Source organism: Emys orbicularis, chromosome 4 (genome assembly GCF_028017835.1).
Source record: "Emys orbicularis isolate rEmyOrb1 chromosome 4, rEmyOrb1.hap1, whole genome shotgun sequence".
NCBI lineage: Eukaryota > Metazoa > Chordata > Testudines > Emydidae > Emys > Emys orbicularis.
In genome coordinates this window covers 76,013,721-76,032,980 of record NC_088686.1, presented here as the reverse complement: position 1 = coordinate 76,032,980, position 19,260 = coordinate 76,013,721, and the positions used below count along the sequence as shown (strand labels likewise).

Genomic DNA, 19,260 nt, shown 5'->3' with positions numbered 1-19,260 from the left:
GTGGTGTTTGCTCAGCTTCTCTCCAGGCCTTGTCTTGGTTTGGAAAAGGGTGTTTGTTAGCTGGTCATGTTAACCCTAGGGTGGCTGCCCTTGGTTACTACAGGGCCAGCCAACTAATGTGTTTTTCAGCAGTTGCGCCCCCCCCCCCCCCGGGGCTTCCCCCTCCAGCAGTTGGTGCTGTGGGCTTCTCCCCTGCCCGCAGCACCCCGCCTCCCCCTAAAATTCAATCGGGGTATTTATGGTATAAGTCATGGGCAAGTCACAGACTGTGTTTTTTTTGTTTCTTGCCTGTGACCTGTCCATGACTTTTACTAAAAATACCCATGATTAAATTGTAGCCTTAATTATAACATGAAGCTTGAAGGTGTGAGAGTGCTTGGCAGGCCAAAGCTGTGGGATCTGGGGTTTTATTGAGAGAGGCTCTTTTGAGAAGACCTTGAGGAGGGATTATTCAATGTGATGACTTCAGGCAGGGGAGGCAGGCAGCATTACTATACTTAAGCAAGAATGGAATGACCAGGAATTTATCAGATGGAAGGGGGCTCAATCAGTTCCATGTTTGCTGGGAAAGGCGGTAGCCACCTGACCTGCCCTTAGGCAGATTTTCTAATGACCTGCCTTTCTCTCCCACTCGCATTTGATGGTGGAAGCCTTACTTGGCTGTTTGCTCCTTTTTTCCTGGGAGTCTGCATGCTGCCCTCTGGCACAAAAAATACAAAGGTGCATGATGAACTGGGATAGTAGAACTGTCAGCAAAGTTGTCTTGTTTCTGGTTCTTTACCCCTGTGTAAGCTACGCTGGGCTTCGGAGTCAGAAATAATTCTGTAGTATAGACCTTTTGCTGAATTGGGCTGCTGTTGGCTGGGATGTACTCTGGCTGTGCCAGGAAATTCCTGCCCTATGGAGTAAAGCGTGTGAGTTGGCAGCCTCTGCACTGACACTGAATGTCACTGCTCTCCCGTCTGTTCCATTCTTGGTGGGAGCCAGGCACTAAAGTGAGAGTGACAAGATTGCCTGTCTCAGGAGCACGTCATTGTCACTGTGCTTCTTCCTTCCTAGGTGGAGCAGGCTGGAGAAAGCAGACAGGAACTAGAAGGGGAGGGAGATGTAACCAGGTCACTAGGGTGGGTCTCGGGAAGCGAAGAAAGAGAGAGATGGAAAAGAATAAGGAGAAGGAGGAGGAGTGGCAGACAAGGATGGGGAGGAAGAGCCAGACAGAAAGGCAGTCCCTGGCTATTGAGAGCAATATAATGACAGTGAATAAGGGGGAATGAACCCAGTAGGGTTACCATATTTAAAAAATAAAAAAAGAGGACACTCCACGGGGCCCTGGCCCCGCCCCTTTCCCACCCCCGGCCCCGCCCCAACTCTGCCCCTTTCCCACCGACTCCGCCCCTTCTCCTGCCCTAACTCCGCCTCCTCCCTCCCAGCCACGCGAAAAGGGCTGCCCGAGCGCTACCAGCTTCACGGTTTGCCGGGCAGCCCCGAGACCCTGCGCCCCCGGCTGGCGCTTCCCCAGCGCAGCTGGAGCCCGGGAGGGGAAGTGCCCGGCCGGAGGCGCAAGGTCCAGAGGCATGGGGGCTGCCCGAAGCCGGTAGTGCTCGGGCAGCTCGGTGCTTACAGAGCCCAGGAGTCAGGGAGCACAGCAGCCCCCAGCGCCCACTCTAAGGTAAGCCAGGGAGTATTTTTCCCGGACATGTTCAGCTTTTTGGAAATTCCCCCCGGACGGGGGTTTTATTACCAAAAAGCCGGACATGTCCGGGAAAAACCGGACGTATGGTAACCCTAGAACCCACCTCACTGAGCATGCGGCTCACGACCCTGGAGAACGTGCATTTTTATTTCAGAAATAGAGTATCTTAGGCCTAGTGCTCCGCATTTAGCGGACGACCAGCGTCTGCAGCCATGGACTGTTGGCTCCACATGGCAAGAGAGGATGGTTCCTATGTCCAGTGAAATGTTGTCTAGAGCAGTGGTTCTCAACCAGGGGTATGTGTACCCCTGGGGGTACACAGAGGTCTTCCAGGGGATGCATCAACTCATCTAGAGATTTGCCTAGTTTTACAACTGGCAACAAGTACTAGCGAAGTCAGTACAAACTAAATTGTCATACTGACAATGACTTGTTTATTCTGCTTTAGATACTGTACACTGATGTGTAAGTACAATATTTATGTTCCAGTTGATTTAATTTACAATTATATAGTGAAAATGAGAAAGTAAACAATTTTTCAGTACTAGTGACTGTGAGACTTTTGTATTTTATGTCTGATTTTGTAAGCAAGTAGTTTTTAAGTGAGGTGAAACTTGGGGGTACGCAAGACAAATCAGATTCCTGTAAGGGGTACAGTAGTCTGGAAAGGTTGAGAGCCACTGGTCTAGGGTAGCAGGGAGGAGCTCCTGATGAAGGTGTCTGACATGTCATGTTGGTGTGTGATGCAGTTGGTCTCTCAGTGGTTACAGCTGGGTGTGTCTGAGGTGCCACCTACAGAGAGGCCTTCACTGGGCACTTCGAGCTGCACGTGCAGAGATCTCAGGGCCGTGGGGAAGTCATTTGCTGCTTATTGCACTGTTAACAGCCAGTCTGTTCCTAGGCATCTCACCTGCATGCTGGGGGCCCATCCCTTCATATGGTTTCAGACTCCCCTGGATCAAACTGACTGGAACCGAGGATTGTCTAGTAGATCTTCCTTACCCCTTTCTTCTCACAGGAAATGGGGGGATCATACTGCTGAGATTGCCCGGGCCACAGCCAGCCTGAGGGATAGCAAAAGGCTTCTGTATATCATGTGTTCATGGCACTCTGTCACTAGCCACTGAGCCTGAAGGTGAGCAGCTGCACCTGTTCCTCACACAGACATTGGCACTTGTTGCAGTTCATCAACTGAATGAAGCTTAAAATAGAAAATAAACACAGCCAGGAGCCCAACTCCCTCAGCAGCTGCTCCCTGTACAGTAATTCAGCATCTCCGTTGTAGAGGCGGGGAGCCCAGAAGGGGCTGAGACCTCTGTGCTGTCAGTTCCAATGTATTCCAGAGCCCTCCGTGTCCTAGGAGCCCTTCCCCTTGGGTCAAATGGCAGATAAGGAAGGGCAGTTGTGTCTCACTAAGGGCCTGATCCTGCAAAGTGCTGAGGGCTCATATCAAGGTGTTAAGCAGTAGGCGCTTCAAGGGGAGCTGTGCACCTCCCAGTATCAGGCCTGTTTTCTTGCTCTTGTGAGCAGGGTCTGTGTGTGTTGTGTTATTCATGCACTGTCTGTGATAGCGAATGGGAGTGGTAGCAGGGGCTGGGTGACAGCAGATGGGAGAGCTGGTGTACATGAGGCAAGCTTTCTGCTAAATTTTGGTCCCCGCTGTGAAAACCGTCGAAGAATCCTGTAGCCCAGAGATTTTCATCTGCTGTCATAAAACCATTGTGGAGTGTTGCTCTGTGTGATTAAACTGCTGCTACATCCTACCCCAGAGGTGTGTGCATTTCAGTGCGGTGTGAGGTGACTCCTGTACCCTCAGTGTAAAGTTAGTAGAGTGCTTGCATTCCCTGGGGTGGCAAGAGCAGTGTATAGAAATGTCAGTTGATGCTCAGATTATTTTCAGACTCTGTTTAACTGGATGGTGTGTGTGTGTGGCAAATTATTTTTACCCGCGATTTCCCCTAGCAATAAACCACAGAATGCTTGGTGTCTCCCTGAAAGCAGCACACCCTCCCACCTGTAAGACCCCGGGGTCTCAGGCACACCAGTTTTCCTGCACCACATCAGACTGTTGGCTCATCTAATCGGGTGTCCAGTCTCTGGCAATGGCCAGTGCCTGGTACTTGAAAGGAAAAGAAATCTCCCCCAGTGCGCCTGGCCAATTGTGCAGCACTGTGGGAAGTTGTGGGCTAGGGAAGTCATGGAGGAGGGAGCAGCAATGGCCCCGGGTTGGGAAGGGGGACAAGTAGGGATCTCAGCAAAGGGGAATTGAGGAAGCATCATACATGGGAAAATTAAGAGGGTGGGGGAGTAGGAGATTTCTATGGAAACCAAAGCTGAAGGAAAGCTATGGTATGTGAACTGAGCGGGAGTCATAATGCACTCCCGGGACGAACTCCCAGCCCTGTGCCCCTGGTCCCCTCTGCATCCTGATGGCAAGGACACAGCAGATCCCAGAAGGTCTCTGTATCATGTGGTGAGGGCTATTAATAGCACTTGTACTTTGTGTTTTCCTGAGCTGAGGAGGCTGGTAGCCCTCGACAGAGAAAAACCCCATCTAGCAAACCAGAAAGGGCCTTTTACACACCCTGCAAGCCTTGGCACCCCGTTAGCAAATCAGCAGTCTGCTAGGAGGGCATTGCCGCAGGCGCTCAAAACATCCAAGCCATGCTCTTGGCTTTGGGTAGTCAGGGGTGAGGAAGTTCCTGTGGCCTCCTGCCTGCCCCTCCCCTCTGTTTGAAACAAATTCTTGCCAAATCACTAACAGTGCAGCGAGGAGGCCACAGGAACCCACCCACTGCCAAAAGGCAAGAGCATGTCATGAATGCTGCTGGTCTGAGCCTCTGGAGCACTGCCCTCCTAGCAGATTTGGTGGTGAGAGATGGAGTGCCAGGACTGGCAGGGTGTGTAAGGTAGAATGCCACTTTGGGATTTCATTCGGTTCTGGGCAGCTCAGTACCAGGAATAGATCAAGAAAGTGGAGGAGCTCAAAGAATAACACGAAACTCAAGTAGTGCTAGAGGGACAGCTAAAGGGTGAGCAAAGTAGCAGTATGCAATCAGAGAAAGGTGTAAAGGGATCGTTCAGTGTGATGTGCATGTAACTAGGGATGATTGGGGAGCCAGGGAAACTTAGGCTGAATCTCAGGAAGCACTTCTGGACAGAGATGTACAAAGCCCTGGAAAATGTGCAGGAGGGATCCATCATGCCTGGGCTCCAGGAGATGGAGTGGCTGATTTCCCAGGCCATTTCCATCTCTGTTTAGACCCTTTTTGAAGGCATCATCGATATATTGTGTTATGTGAATGACTTGCTCTTGTGTACACTGTCCTCGTCTGAAGCCTGCTTGAACAAAGGGCAGTTGTAGTTCAATAACCTTGTTGGTGCACATCAGAATCACAAGCTTATTGAAAGAGTATGTGACAGAGGAAAGAGATGGGTTGGTAGCTCATCTTCCAGTGGTTTTCCTGGTTTTGAAATAGCTACAACCTTTGCCCTGCATGAGATTTTTGGGATGCAGTTATCTTGGAAACATCGGTTGAGGAGCTGAAGCAGTCAGCTTTTGGGCCTAGGTGAAGTAGGAACTCTATAGATATAATCCAGACCTAGAGTCTTTCTGGCTTTTATAAGCTTTATGGCCTGGTCCAGTTCTCTGTCTGAAAAAGGAGCCATCAGGTTTGAATCCACACTAGGAGCCTGCTACCTTTCTGAAAGCTCAATTTTGACTGCATGGCTGAAGACTTATCCAAGTTCTGTGTATGTCCACTAGCTGGGATGCATTTGTGGTGACTGGAAACGCCTTTTTGCAAAGGGCAGAATAATCTCCGGAAAGTCTTTTGATGATTTGCTAGGCTAGCCGGATAGAGTGAGAACAGTCAATTTTAATTGAGTCACTGTCTCTCCATCGATCATGCCTGGTTTGATCCAGCAGTTGAATGAGTTCCTGTTTGTCACCAGCTGATTTGAATTCCTGGTAGAGCTTAATTGCCTCTGACCACCACCTAGGGATATACTGTTGGCAATAGCCTCTAGGGATCAATTTATTAGCAGCTACCCAAATTAATTTGCAGAAATTTTAGTAAGTGTCATTTATACTGGTTGGACATGTCAAGCCCAACTCAGCCAGTTCGCTGACAGATGTGTCTAGTTCTGTTTAAAAGACCCACCGAGCTTTCAAAAATTCCACTGGGCCTTGGTAAGCCATTGGTTGCTGATATCCACAGGCCTGTGGTGATCAAAGATGGCTGATGCAGAGACTTTGGAAAAGCTTTAAACACCTTCTGCTGTATGGCCACTGGCAGCATTTGCCTAGAAGATGATGTTGGGTGAAGAACCTGTGGCCCATCGGCTACTGTGAAACCTTGCCATTTGCTTTGGTCACAGAGAAGTTGTAGGTCAGCAACTGACAACCTCTCCACTGGACTCTCTCCATCTGTGTTGTCGTCAGAGTATCCCCAATTGTAACTCTGCAGTAGGGTCAGCAACCAAGGTTAATGGTTAGGATTCCTGATATTTTTCCTTATTATCTTCCTCCTAGTGCCTAGGCAGCCTTGTGTGCCCCTCCACTGGCTCTCCTGGCCTACAGTGCTGTCCCTGCAGGGTTGGTGCCCAGGGCTGTGTGTAGGGGGGCTCTGAATCTGCGGCTGCCTCTTTGTGCAAACTAAACCTGGGCAGGAAGCTCCCGAGGATGGGGCCGTGGAGGTGTGTTGCCTGGGGGAAAAGGCGCTTTCCAAGGTTACTTTATTCATGATCTCTTCCAGCTATAAGAGCCAGAGGACCCTGCCTGCGTGACTTTGCCAGCCTGTTTATTATGCTGGGGCCCCATCTGCCTTTTGTCAGAGTGATATGGGTTCCATTAGGAAAGCTCATCACGACCCTGATGGCAGAACATTAGCAGATCAAAGCCACCATGTTGTGAGTACAGAGGGATTATAATAATGCAGGGCCCTGGAGTAAGCAACATTATTTCTCTTCCCCCACCCCAGTGAATGCCAGATGGCCTCTGCAAGGCCCCTTTATCCAATGTATCCCGAGTCATGTTCACTCTGGAATAATCACAGGCACTAAACGTTCCTTCCCATCTTACCATCAAAGAATATTTTAAAAAACTTCCAAACCACAGCAAGATCATAGAAATCTGAAAGGCTGAGACCGATGGCTGTTGTGGGGTCTGTTAATGCCCCTTGCTCCCAACATGCAATCGTCCCTCAGGTCTGGGCTCTGCACACAGCTCTGCCCCTCAAACCTGGGCTGCGGCACCCCCTTGCTAGTCCTCCCCACCTACAGCACTGCCAAAGCACATTAGTCCTATCCCTCAGGGGTATGTCTGCATATTTTGGAGCAAGCCTCCCAGCCCAGGCTCATAGATTCGGGCTAGCAGGGCTCGCACTAGTAGTCTAAAACTAGCTGAGCAGCTGGTGCTTTGAAATCGCCATTTTGGCTGGAGCTCGGGCTCCAAAGCCTAGTGATGGGGTGGGCTTCAGAGCCTGAGCTCCAGCCTGAGCCACGACGACACAGCTAGTTTTAGAGCACAAGCCTGACTAGCCAGAGTCTGTCAACCCGGGCTGGGGGGGGCTCACTCCCGCACGCTCCAAAAAATGCAGTGGAGACAAACCCAAGCAGGCCCTAAAAGATCCCATGGCGTGGTTTGGAAGATTTATTTTGTTCTGCCAACCTGCTCTAAAATTCCCTGCAATTTCCACTGGACACAGGTTTCTTCTTCCATCTTAGATCTAAGATGTTGTGTAGCATTGCTGTGCAGCTGTTAAATAGCTTCCATGTGTGTCCCACCCCGACAGTAAGCAACGCGATTCTTGTGTGTACTGGATGTAGCACTTTGGGACCCTTCCAGATAGAAGGAGCCATAGTAAAGTACTGTACAAAACCTTTTAGCTCAGAGTTCAGATTGCTCAAGTGTATTTGCTCTAAAGAATGTCAACCTGAAAAAGGAAGGAAATGGTGTTAAGACAAGTCATTCCCACCCACCACAATAGCAGCATCCAGGCATTTAGCATACCACCAGCATGACCCTGAGTGTGACCACGCACCAGTGCGCTAGCAACTCTGTAAGGCTGCTCAGAGCTGCTCTAGAGAACATGGTGGTTAAAGTTCGGTTGGCCAGTTTGTGCTAGCCCTGCCACTGTTGCTCACTGGTGGAGCTGCGTGATGCTAGTGCAATGGTAGGAGAATATCAGAAAATCTGCCGTGTAGACATGGCCCTTCGTGTTCACTTTCGATTTAGCAGGACTGTAGCCCACAAGACACCCATGCTAGAACTTCAAAGACCTCTGCAGTGCACAATCATGCCTCCCACTTTCCCGCACTATGCTACTGTAATGTAATGATACTTAGCTTAAAATTACAGTTCTAGGATTTTTACGTGCCAGGCAGAGGGGGAAGGAGGAGTTAATCATACGCTCACTATCTCTTACTTACCAAGACTGTGGTAACTAAGGCAGCATTAAACTCATGAGTCACACAATGAAGATCTGGGAGAAAGTTATTGATAAGAGGCTATGAAGAAAAGTAAAGGTCAGTGACAATCAGTTTGGATCCGTGACAGGCAAGTCACCAGCAGATGCTATCTTTGCATTAAGATTGCTGTGGAAAAATATAGAAAAAAGAGGGGAAACGTTGCACATGGTATTAGTGGATCTTAAGAAGGCTTATGACTGTGTTTCGAGAGAGGTTGGCTGGTGGTGTATGAGAATGAAGCAGATACCTGAAGACTGTATCAGACTTGTCCAGGGCATTTATGAGGGTGCTGTTACCACAGTTAAAAGGCCATGTGGAGAAACTGAACAGTTTCTAGTAAGAGTTGGAATGTCAAGGCTCATCACTGAACCCCTTTTTGTTTGCCTTGGTGCTTGATGCGCTTACAGAAAACATCCAGGTGCATGTTTTTGCAGACAGTGTGCTCGGAAGTGGAAGAAGATGGAGATGCGTACTTGAAAGAAATGGCATGAAAATCAGCAGAAATAAAACCGCGTGTGTGTCTATAGATTTGATTATACACTAAAGGAAGACAATGAGACTGTAAGTCTTTGGGGCCAGCCACTATCAAAGGCACAGAAATTCAAGTGCCTACGTTAGATAGTACAGGATAATAGTGAACTCAACGACGAATTTATAAGCAGAACAGAAAAGGTATGGACTAACTGGAGAGAAGTGAGCGGAGTGGTTTGTGATAGGAGAGTGCCTATCAAATTGAAAAGTAAGATCTACAAGACAGTAATTAGGCCTTCACTTTTGTATGGCTCTGAATGCTGGCGGCTGAGGAAGAGAAAGGGGCAGATATTGAATACAGTGGAAATTAAAATATTACGGTGGATGCTTGGAGTTATAAGGGTGGACCATGTTTGGAATGAACAAATTGAGGGAAATGTGAAAGTGGTACCACTTCTAGAGAAGCTGAGGGAGTTGAGGCTTTGATGGTTAGAGCATGTGAAAAGAAGATCGGAAGAATATACAGGAAACAGGGTGTTAAACTTAGAAGTGGAGGGTAAGAGAAGGGTTGGGAAACCTAAACCTAGGAGGATGCATGTCATACAAAAGGATTTCATTAGCCGCAGCCTAGCCAAGAAACTTCAAGACAGTGGAATAGAGAAGAAGGACTCAAAGAGCCGACCCTATATAGCTGGGATTAAGGCTAGAAGAAATGGATGGAGGCTGAGGACACGTGGCTGGAAACTGAAGTTTGGAGAGGCAGAAGATAATTGCTAGCTGGAGAATGGGAGTGTGGATCTGGTCAAATAACATCGCCTCCATTTAAAAATGTGCCCATCAGGCCAGTGCTGAAGCCTTCTCCATCTGCTGCTCAAAGCTTTTCTCCTGCAGCTGCAGTATCTTGGCAACCTGACAGCACTGGGCAGAGAGAGCTTGAGAGTCATGTAAAGCTCTCTCCAGCCGAAGAGTGAGGTTTTGAGCAGAGCCGATATGATTATTTCCCCAGCCCTGCTCCAAGTCTCTTAGCCAGTCTCTATTCTCTTCAAGTGCTAGGCAGGCACCTTCTGCCCTACATTTACTGTTAGTTTCTACTTGTAAACTCTGAGTGCTAAGATCTGATATGTCTAGAATTCTGTAATGTCTGAAATGTCCGCGCTTAGAATTTACGAGTAGAGAACTTGATGGGGTGGCAGGAGAGGGAGGAAATTGAGTAACAGAGTGTAGTGGGCAAAGAGGGGGTCTTCCCAAAATCTCCCAGAGGGGAGCTATCGTCAATGCACTCTTGGGATATGCACAGGAAGGGAGCTGTTCTCCTGCAGACTTTGGGAAATCCAGCAGGAATCACTGTGTAACTGGAGCAGGGAGCTCCCAGATACCTGCATTGAAAGCATCCTGTGCCATGCTCAGTCTTGCTCAGCATGTTACCTCATCCTCAAGTGAGAATGTAGGCGAATGTCAGTTTGGTTTAAAGGGAATCTCTTCTCAGCAGTGCTAAGTCCAATGTTTACACCTGGCTTTAAAAAATGTCAGTTCCGTTTTTAACCTAAAGTTCTCTGCAGAGCAATGGTTCTAGGAACGGGCTGTAAACTCAGTGCTGACAGGGCATTTGTGTTTAAACAATGAGATCCTTCAGCTTCCTCCAGTGCTGGGACCCAGGAGATCAGTAGCAGCCTGGGCTAGTCCCGGAGACATAGAAAGGGAAAACTAGAGTACAAGAGAAGGAGCCTCAGGAGCCAGCTCCCATGGTGATGGAGGCGGGATACAGAGGGAACTAGCAGCAGAGAGTAACCCTGCCCAGTTCAGCATGCTGGGAAAGGCACAGAAACCGCCTCAGTGGGGACAAGTACATTAGGTCTAAACGTTTGCTTGGTCCCTAACCCAAGGGGCGAGTGGTGTTTCGTGGCTGCATCCTTTTAAGGCCATGCCTACACTGCAGGCGCTTCAGCAGCACAGCTATGGTGCTGTACCTTCGTCGCTGTAGTGCCATAGTGTAGACACTTCTCAGAGCAACTGAAGGGGTCTTTCTGGCACTGTAGGTAATCCATCTCCTTGAGTGGCGGGGGCTAGGGCGACAGAAGCATTCGTCTATCTACACCGGGGGGGGGGGGGGGGGGGTTGGCATAGTTACCGTGCTCAGGGACAGGAATTTTTCACAGCTATGTGGAGAAAACGTTTAAGCATAGACCGGGCCAAAGAAAAGCACTTGTCTGCAGAGTGGCACTGTGACTCTCACTGAGGTGCTCCGTCATTGCAGGTCTCCTTTTAACCAGCAAGTGGTGGACTGAGTTTGCACCCAGGCCCAGACTCCCCAGGGGTGTCCGTGACTCTGCTCGGTTAGGACTGAGGTTGGAGTCCTGTACTCAAGAGGGTGCTGTGGGTCTCACTCTGTGGAAAGCTGCTGCAGGAGCATACACTGTTGCGCTGTTATTAACCAGGAGACTGGGTTGGAGTAGGGGTCCCCTGTGAAGACTCCTTCCTGCTTATGCCCTTTTCCAGCACCATCAGACATGTACTTTTTAGTAGTCAAGACAAGTGGGGGCTTAGAATCTGTTCACTGTTCAGTGGAAGGGCTGGGATCTGCAGTCCTGACCCCTTCCCAGAACTGGACCATGGGGCTGGAGCTGTCCCTCTTTGGTTTGGTCCCAGCTCTGCTCCCTCCTGGGGCAGAATGAATGGCACTCATCTCTGCAGGGACCCTGTAACCCAGATGGAGGCCAGATCACACCCAACACCTTTCCCTCCCTCCTGGCCTAGCCATGGTCAGCAACCCCCGGGGGGTGTGTGTGTGAAATTAGAGCATCCTTGAGGTGCTCCGTATATTGGCAGGTAGGAAGCAATGTTGTACACCCCTTAGTGGGGCTGAGTATGGTACCTCCACAGCATTCCCATCCCCAGCTGCCTTGGAAGGCAGAGAATGGCTGCAAATCCAGGCTGATGTCTCCTGCATGGAGATAACTGCCCCTAGCTGTCCTCGGGTGCAGGGTTGGGACTTGTCTCCTATCTGCCAGCTGGTCCAGTATGGGACGTCCCCAAATCTAGGTGTTCTGCCTCATCACTCATGAACAACTCCTGAACCACCAGAAAAGACTTTCAGGCTTCTCACCATCCCACTTCTCCTTTTTGCCTTGTGCAGGGGTTTCCTTGCCCTGCACTGGCCTCTAATGTTGTAATATCCAGTATAGGTCTCCTGGCAGCAGAACCCCATGTTAGCTTTCCCCTGTGTCCCCCTCCCTTCCTCTTTCTCTCCGATGCCCCTCACAACAGTACCCTTTGAGTCCCCCCAGAGCTCCCTCGTAGCATCCTTCCCTGCAGAGAGTGGTAGTACCCATCCCTGACTGGGGCTTGCAGACCTTGTAGGAGGTTTGACGAGAGCCCCTCCCCCTTTAATTGCTGGTTTCTGTGTTAACAGCCACTGCTCGGGGCACCCCCAGTCACTATGGACACCTTCTTTAAAAGGCACTTCAGGAGGAAGGTGTCGTCGTTGGGTTCCCAGCGTGCCAGCGTTGTGTCAGTGCCCACTGGCAAAGCCAGGCGGCGCTCCGTGGTGGGCATGCCCTCGGCCTCGCTGGCACAGCGCCGCCGCAGGTCCAGTACCCAACTGCAGAGCTTTTCCTGCCTGGGCTCCCCAGACAAGGGCAGCATGAGCCCCCGGCGTCGCTCCAGCACCACCCCGCCCCACCTCAGCCCCAGGTTTGCTGTCCAGAAGAAGCGCGGGGGCCAGGTGCGCACCATCGATACCCAACTCATGGGCCCCTCCATGCTACTGGCCAGCCTCATCCAAGTAAGCGAGGCAGAGGAAGGGAGGCAGATGGCCCGTGCCGAAGGCTCTGGATCCGAGTCGCCCTGGGAGGAGCTAAAGGAGGGCTGTGGCAGGGAGGAGACTGTCGCCTCAGGAGCCAGGTTGGAGCCGCATGAGCTGCAGGCTAAGCTTCCCCCAAGGAGCAGGCGCCCTGCCCTGCACCCTATCGGCATGAGGGGTCTCCTGCAAACTCCAGGCTGCCTGCGCCGCCGCTCCACCCACCTCCTGCCTGCAGATTTTGTGTACAGCAAGGCAGCCTGTGGGCTGCAGGGCTATTACCGACGCCTCAGCCAGCCACGGCTCTCAGGGGAGATCCCCAGGCCAGGCACTCTGCTCCCACCATGCAGAGCACGGCTGGCTGCCAAGAGATGGAAGGTTCCTACTAGAGCCAGGCGGCCATCAGAAACCATATATGAATGCTTGGGAATGGAGCCTGCCTATGGCAACTATGCCAGTGCCTTCCCTAAAGCCTGGAGCCGCCAACTGCTGTATGTATGGTGTTCCCAAGGGGGGTGGGGGGGGCGGCTCAGAGTGATAGTCCAGGCCGTGGCTGGGGCAGTACTGAAGGGAGCAGAGATTGGCATAGGGTGTCTAGCTTATCTGGCATGGGGTGGGGAAGGTGAGGGCATGGCTGACGCATTGGCATGGAGTACCAAACCCTGCTGGATCAGGGCAAGTGGAGGGGGTGGGGCGAGGGAGCTGAAGGGTCTGCATGGGGCCTTGGGGTAGGATGAGGGAAGGGGCTAGCACAGGACCCTCTGCCAGGCCTAGCTGCAGCTCCCAGCCATGTGCTCCATAGGTTTGTGGACTAGGAGAGGCCAGGGAGTCAGTGTCTCCATTTCCTTCTCCTCTGATCAAAGGCCAATCAGCCTCTTGTCCATCTGTGTGTGTCTGACTGGCTGATGAGTTTGTTTTCAGGCTGTTTGCAGTACCGCTGTGCTTGCTGCTTCTCCCAGCTGCTGGTGCCGGGTGCAGGCGTGAATAAGGGATCATGAGAGGGGATGTTTCTGGGATGGGGGAAGGATGTGTCCAGTTTCTCCAGTTGGCTTTCTATGCCCAGCTCCACTGGCTGCTGGGCTCAGAGACTGCACAACTCCCTGCCCGGGCAGCTACTGGAAATGGCAGTGCCATGGTGGGAGGGGTCAAAAGCTTTGCTGAGGTTGTCAGTCCCAGGCGAACGGCTGCTGACCTGGAGACAGCGAGAGCCTCTTGTGAGCAGGGGCCGTGAGCTGCTTCCCCCACTTCTCACCGCACTCCGCCCCACTTCTGCTGGCTCTTGATTCTCTGTCCATTTGTGACATTCAAGTGAGAGGGGGCATCTCTGGGATGTCCCAATGTCTTCAGGAAGAGTCCCCATCCTTGTGACCTTTGCCCATCTTTGGGAAGAGGGGCTACTCCCACAGGTCAAATCGGAAGCTTTTTGTGTGTAATGTGATGCCCCTGAGTGGGGCATCAACCCCCAGGGCCTCTGGATCTAAAAACATGAGCGTCTACTACCTGGGCAAACCCCAGATCTGTAGCTCTAGCAGACTCCCAAGCTGCTCTGTGGCCCAGTCACCGCTAGAGGGGAATACTGTGTAGGTGTGGCTTGAGAGAGCCTATATCTCACCACTGCAGGGAACCCTTCACCAGCTCATCCTCATGGCGTATGCAGGAAGGGTGGATATTGCCCAGCCTGTCATTATAGTGAATTCAGCCTCAGCCCAGGTTTCTGGCTTTGAGTGATACTAATGAACAATGCTCTGCCCCCCTTAGCCTCTTCCTTCTGAAGAGCTTATGATGCCTTGCGTGCATTTATGTTCTCGCCTGTTTTTATAGCCACCCCTCCCTCTTTCTTCCAGGAAAGCCATCGCCAAGTCCGGCCTCCAGCACATGGTAGCCCAGCCGAACCCCACACTAGCCCTGAGGAGTGAATCAGAGAGGCAGATCCGCAGCACTGTGGACTGGAGTGTAGGTTGCCTTTAATTTTCCTTAGTGCTTGGGAGGGTACTCTCTGATGTTACAGTGGCTGACTCGGCTTGTGGCCATTCCCAGGAGGAGGGCCATAAGGCTGTACCAGGTGGCTCCTGTTTTGACATTCGTAGCTTGTGGCTAGCAGCTGGTGCTTTCTGATGTTGCTGGGTAAAGTGCCTTGATGCTGGGGAAAACAGACAGTGCATTCGATCTCATTCCCCACTGCTACTACACAGCCATCCATTCTGCACGTGGAAATGGAGACCTGGTGAGTGGTGGAAGGCACTGCTCTCCTTGTCGGGGATGCACAGACAAAGCTGAACCCATTGTGAGCTGCATCCTCGGAGGCCTCGTGTCCTGGTGCAGGGTGGGGACAATCCTTCTCTACAACTGTGGGGAGACCTAGCTGGGATAGTGCCTTCCGCTCTGGTCCCCTCGTCCCCAGAGGCCTTGTGTTTGGAAGCTGAGAGGAGATGGTTCTCACCTGGAACACTGTGAAGGGCATTCAGAGAAGAGCAGAAACAGTCAGGGGGCTGAAGGGATTGACCTGTGAGGAGAGATGTGTCCAGTTCAGCTCAGCAGTGCGTGAGTGGGGCCGTGACAGTCTGCCAGTAACGGAGCGAGGGGTGCAAACCTCCGGATGGGACACTGGGGCGGAGCGGGTGACGGGAAGTAAGGGGGAAATGTAAGCTGAATCTCAGGAAAACTCCTTAGCAATGAGGTGAATTTGCCCAAGAGAATCCTGTCCCGGACAGCCCCATTGTTTACAGCTAGACAGGATAGCATCCTACAGGCAGTACTTTTACATTTCTGACATGTCTGGGCCATGGTGGGAGCTTTGGGCAGGTTTTCTGGATATGCCCTCGCTCTGGAGAGTGGGCCTCTGTGCAGCCTGTGATCACAGCGGTGCTCTGTAGCACAATGTATTGTGGATCTGGGATGGTCAGCTGGGATATTCATCATGTTGGAGGTGACTGCTGGGATCCGAGGCCAGGTCCTGACAGTGTGGGGACTCTTGTGGCCCATCAGAGAAGTGCAATGATATCTCTTGTGCCTTCCAGGAAACTGCAATCTACGGGGAGCACATCTGGTTTGAGACCAGCGGCTCTGGGGATTTCTGCTATGTGGGGGAACAGAACTGTGTGGCCAAGATGCTGGTAAGTCAGGCACAGTGACCCCGTCGTCAGCTCGGCTTGGTCTAGATACAAGACTGCGCTGCCACCTAGTGGAAAAACCTGGGGATCCCTTTCTGCACTCAGTAGCCTGGCATTTCTCAAATGCGGCCACCAAGGTCTTTTCTTGCCCCCACAGCCTGCTGGGTGGTGATAGAGGGAGGGGCCCAAAGCAGCAGCCCCTCCCCTAGGGCTGCCATCAGTGGTTGGGCCTTGCCCCCCTCTGGGGAGATACAAGCTGGAGGAGCAGATAGCCAATGTGAGTTCCCCACTTTCCCGGGGGTGGTGGGGTCAGGCTTCAGCCTTGGGGTGGCAGGTTCCACCCATGTGGCTTTGAGCTCCATCCCCATCCCCTGTGTGTGAGGCTTCAGTCTCCGTTCCCTGACTGCGCGGTGGCAGGCTCTAGCCCCAAGCTTAGCCCTCATCATCACCTCTGGTCCCCTCTGCTTCTCCCAGTGCCCCATTGCCCCTGGCCCTTGCTGCCGCTGTACCCACCTTCCTATCCAGGGCTTAATTTGTCCCCAGGCTTGCTGGAGCTGAGTAAGTCTGCTGTGAAAAGTGATATTTGTATATTAGTTATAATATCACTTTTCACAACAGACTTAGTAGCTAGCCAGTCTCCCCCCCTCCAAAAAAAAGCAACCAGAAATGCAAAAGAAACAAGAAAAAAGACAAGAACATGCTAAGCACCTTATTTGTGTTTCTGTTCTGTTTATAAAGAATAGAGACAACTGTACATTATTTTTATTATTGAGTCTGCAAAAAAAAACCGACATAAATAAATTACAATGGTTTGGACATGTGTATGTGCATATTTATTGAGTTTTTCCTAAAATTGAGCAAGTATTTTAGGAAAAATTGTCAGAGCGGCCACCAGCAAGAGTTGGTGGCCGCACTCTGAGCCCACCAAAAATTTGTTGTGAGAACCCCAGTGGAAGTTCTCAGGTATTCTGGGGTCCAACAAAGAAGGGGTTAACACTTGTGGGGCCAGTGAGGGATATGGAAAATGTTCTGCTCTAGATTCTGCCTGCTGCTAATGCTGCTTTGAGTCTGGAAAGTTGCTGCATCTGAGCTGGCAGCAGGCGCCAGGGCCTCTGGGTATCTCCGTGGCTAGGATCCAGCTGGCTGAGTTGATAGAGAGTTTGTGAGTGGCTGTAGTGACCCCAGTTGCCCCAAGAGATCATTTAATTCCAGAACTTTCCAGGAAGGCTCTTGCAATAAGGAAGAACCAAAAAGTGGAAGCCCATGCCCTGCAGTTACATGACTGCAGGCTGGGCCGCCCATAGGGGCAACGCCCTCGGAGACGCTGCAGCCATCCCTCTCTAAGTGCAGGTTGCGTCCAGCTGCGAGTACTGGGGTCTGAGGATGGTGCCCATCTGATGGATGTTCATTGATCTGGGTGAAATGAGCTTGGGGTCACAGCCTGATGGGCAGCACCAAAACTGCCACAGGTGGCAGTGATTGGCTGCCTGGTGCCAGTGTCAGAAGAGATTGAGGAGTGATCGGCCAATGGAGAGTGCCTTCGCCTCTTGCCCCAGGGCAGGGCTGAGGCAGGCTGGGGGTCGAGCATTCAGATCAAGGGAGGAGGCTTTTTACCTGCGGTGATCCTTATGGCTTCCCATCCTGTAGCGTGCTGAGCTGCTCGCTCTCAGGAGTGCCCGCCTCGGAGTGGAGGAGGAGTGAGTGGAGCTCCAAGGCGTCCAGAGTGTAAATAAATACTGACGTTAACATAGGGACTTTTCCCTTTTTCAGCAGAAACCTCTGACCAGACGCAAGTGTGCAGCCTGCAAAATTGTAGTGCATACGCCCTGCATAGAACAGCTGGAGAAAGTGAGTAAAGCCCAACACCGGTCGCTCCTGGGCCTGAAGAGCTGGTTACCCCTTACCTGGGCAACAGCATGGGGCCAGCACTGAACCCCATGTGCTTTGGTTAACCATTGTCGTGACAGGCAGGTGCCTCCTGAGGGGACAGTTTAGTGGGGAAACAGACTTTTAGCAGATCTCCTGGCATTTTAGCCCCAAGGGCTGGTGAATTGTTCCTTCGGTAGGGGGTTGGATGAGGATCCCAGATAAGCATCAAATGTCCCAGGAAGCTCCCAGGCCTGCCACATTGAACACGACTCCAGTAGGTTTCTTTTAGTAGATGGTTTCACAGATGCCTCTCTTGTGTGTGTTAAATCTGCAGATAAATTTCCGCTGCAAACCTTCCTTCAGGGAGTCGGGATCAAGGAACGTTCGGGAGGTGAGAGACTCAGCTGGACTGCTTGCTGTGTTTGCCAGGAGGAAGTCCCGTCCCCTTCTAGTTTGGTGGCAGAGGGCTCAGGGTGCTGGGGAAGGGGCTTAGCTTGGTTTGTTGTGGAAGCAGCAGAAAGTCTGGGCATTTTCAAGTGTGGCAGGAGCCCCTGAGTCTGTGCTACCTGTGAAACCTCTGGGCACTGAAGGGGCACGGTCACCCATCCTGTGGGGCATTTCTTTGAATGCACCTGCACGGGATTGGTGCTAGTATGGGGCGAATCTCAGATCATTCAGGGGCAGATCCGCTTCTGGTCAGTCAGCTGCTGATCTGCATTCTCAGAACCTCCTGGGCCTGCGAGGCTGGGCCAAAGACACCTCAAGGCCAGCCTTTCCCAGGAGGAATTTCAGCCCATCTGGTGCTGGCCCTGAGAGAATGAAAGAACAGTTGAACTTTTGCAGGCCTCCTGGAAGGTTGTGTGGAGTTTGGGGAGAAGAGCTGGGTTTTTGCTCTATCGCCCAGCCCGGTTAGCTGCACTTATTGCCACAGTACCTGAACTTGCCCCTGGTTAACTCTTGTGCACCTTTTACCTGTGGGGACTCTGACTTGTATGTCTGTTAGGTCCTATCTACTTCATCTCTCCCAGCCAGGGCAGGATTGTCCCCTATAGTCTGTACTGCATGGCTGTGTCCAGGCCAGGTTAAACGTGCACTGTAGCACTTTAAACCATTTCCCGTGTGGTGCCCCTTGCTGCCATCTCTCCAGTATGCCCTACAGTGCAACCCAGGAAGGAGTAAATGGCTGCCTAGCACCGCTTTCAGGAGAAACGCAGTAATGCCCCCTCAGGAGCTCTCCTGCAAACCTCTGAGCTGCAGGGGTGTGACCAGCAACAGCACCCTGTGCCTTCCCTAGGGATGTGGAGCTCTCCGTGGTGCTGAAAGGTGGGGGTGGAGGGAACTGGAGAGTATCCACACAAACTAGTCCTAAGGCAGTTCCAAACTAGCAGACATGTCCAGAGGAGCTTTTGGTAGGACATAGGCCAGGGATCTCCATGGGGAATACGCACACCTGGGATTCACCTGAACAGCTACTGCACTAGCTTTTAGATTAGAAGCACCCAAGGATCTCTCCTCTGCGGTCTCCATAGAGAATCTAATCCAATCTGTTTCCAAGGTGCCCATCGTTATGGTATCTGGGCTCTCTTATCCCACAAACTTACCTTATCAGCTTTAACCAGGATATAGGGGTTAGATCCCAGACCTTGACGGTGCTATAAGGAAAGCACCCTCCAGAATTCATCATTCCAACCACTGTACAGTAGGAAGCAGAACCTAGGGAAGGAAGAATAAACAAAGGTGTGAATGCATGGACAGCAGCTGTTCAGCAGCAAGGGGGGCAGAGAGTGCTCTTGGACTAAGCAGCAAACTCGGACTCCCCTATGCTCCCCACCCTGTGCTTCTTCCTTCTC

The 19,260-nt window shown here is 51.6% G+C and overlaps 1 protein-coding gene across 2 annotated transcripts in view; it reads left to right on the top strand.

The window, feature by feature from the left end:
- DGKZ (diacylglycerol kinase zeta) overlaps positions 1–19,260 on the top strand; it is a 96,393-nt gene that overhangs the window by 46,702 nt on the left and 30,431 nt on the right. The window contains exons 1-5 of one of the 2 annotated variants that reach the window (XM_065402581.1): positions 12,072–12,535; positions 14,276–14,384; positions 15,449–15,544; positions 17,312–17,389; positions 17,745–17,801. In XM_065402581.1, the coding sequence (XP_065258653.1) occupies positions 12,072–12,535; positions 14,276–14,384; positions 15,449–15,544; positions 17,312–17,389; positions 17,745–17,801 (804 nt within the window). Of the gene's footprint in view, positions 1–12,071; positions 12,536–14,275; positions 14,385–15,448; positions 15,545–17,311; positions 17,390–17,744; positions 17,802–19,260 lie in introns of those variants that run through there. The other variant, XM_065402582.1, reaches the window with a different exon arrangement.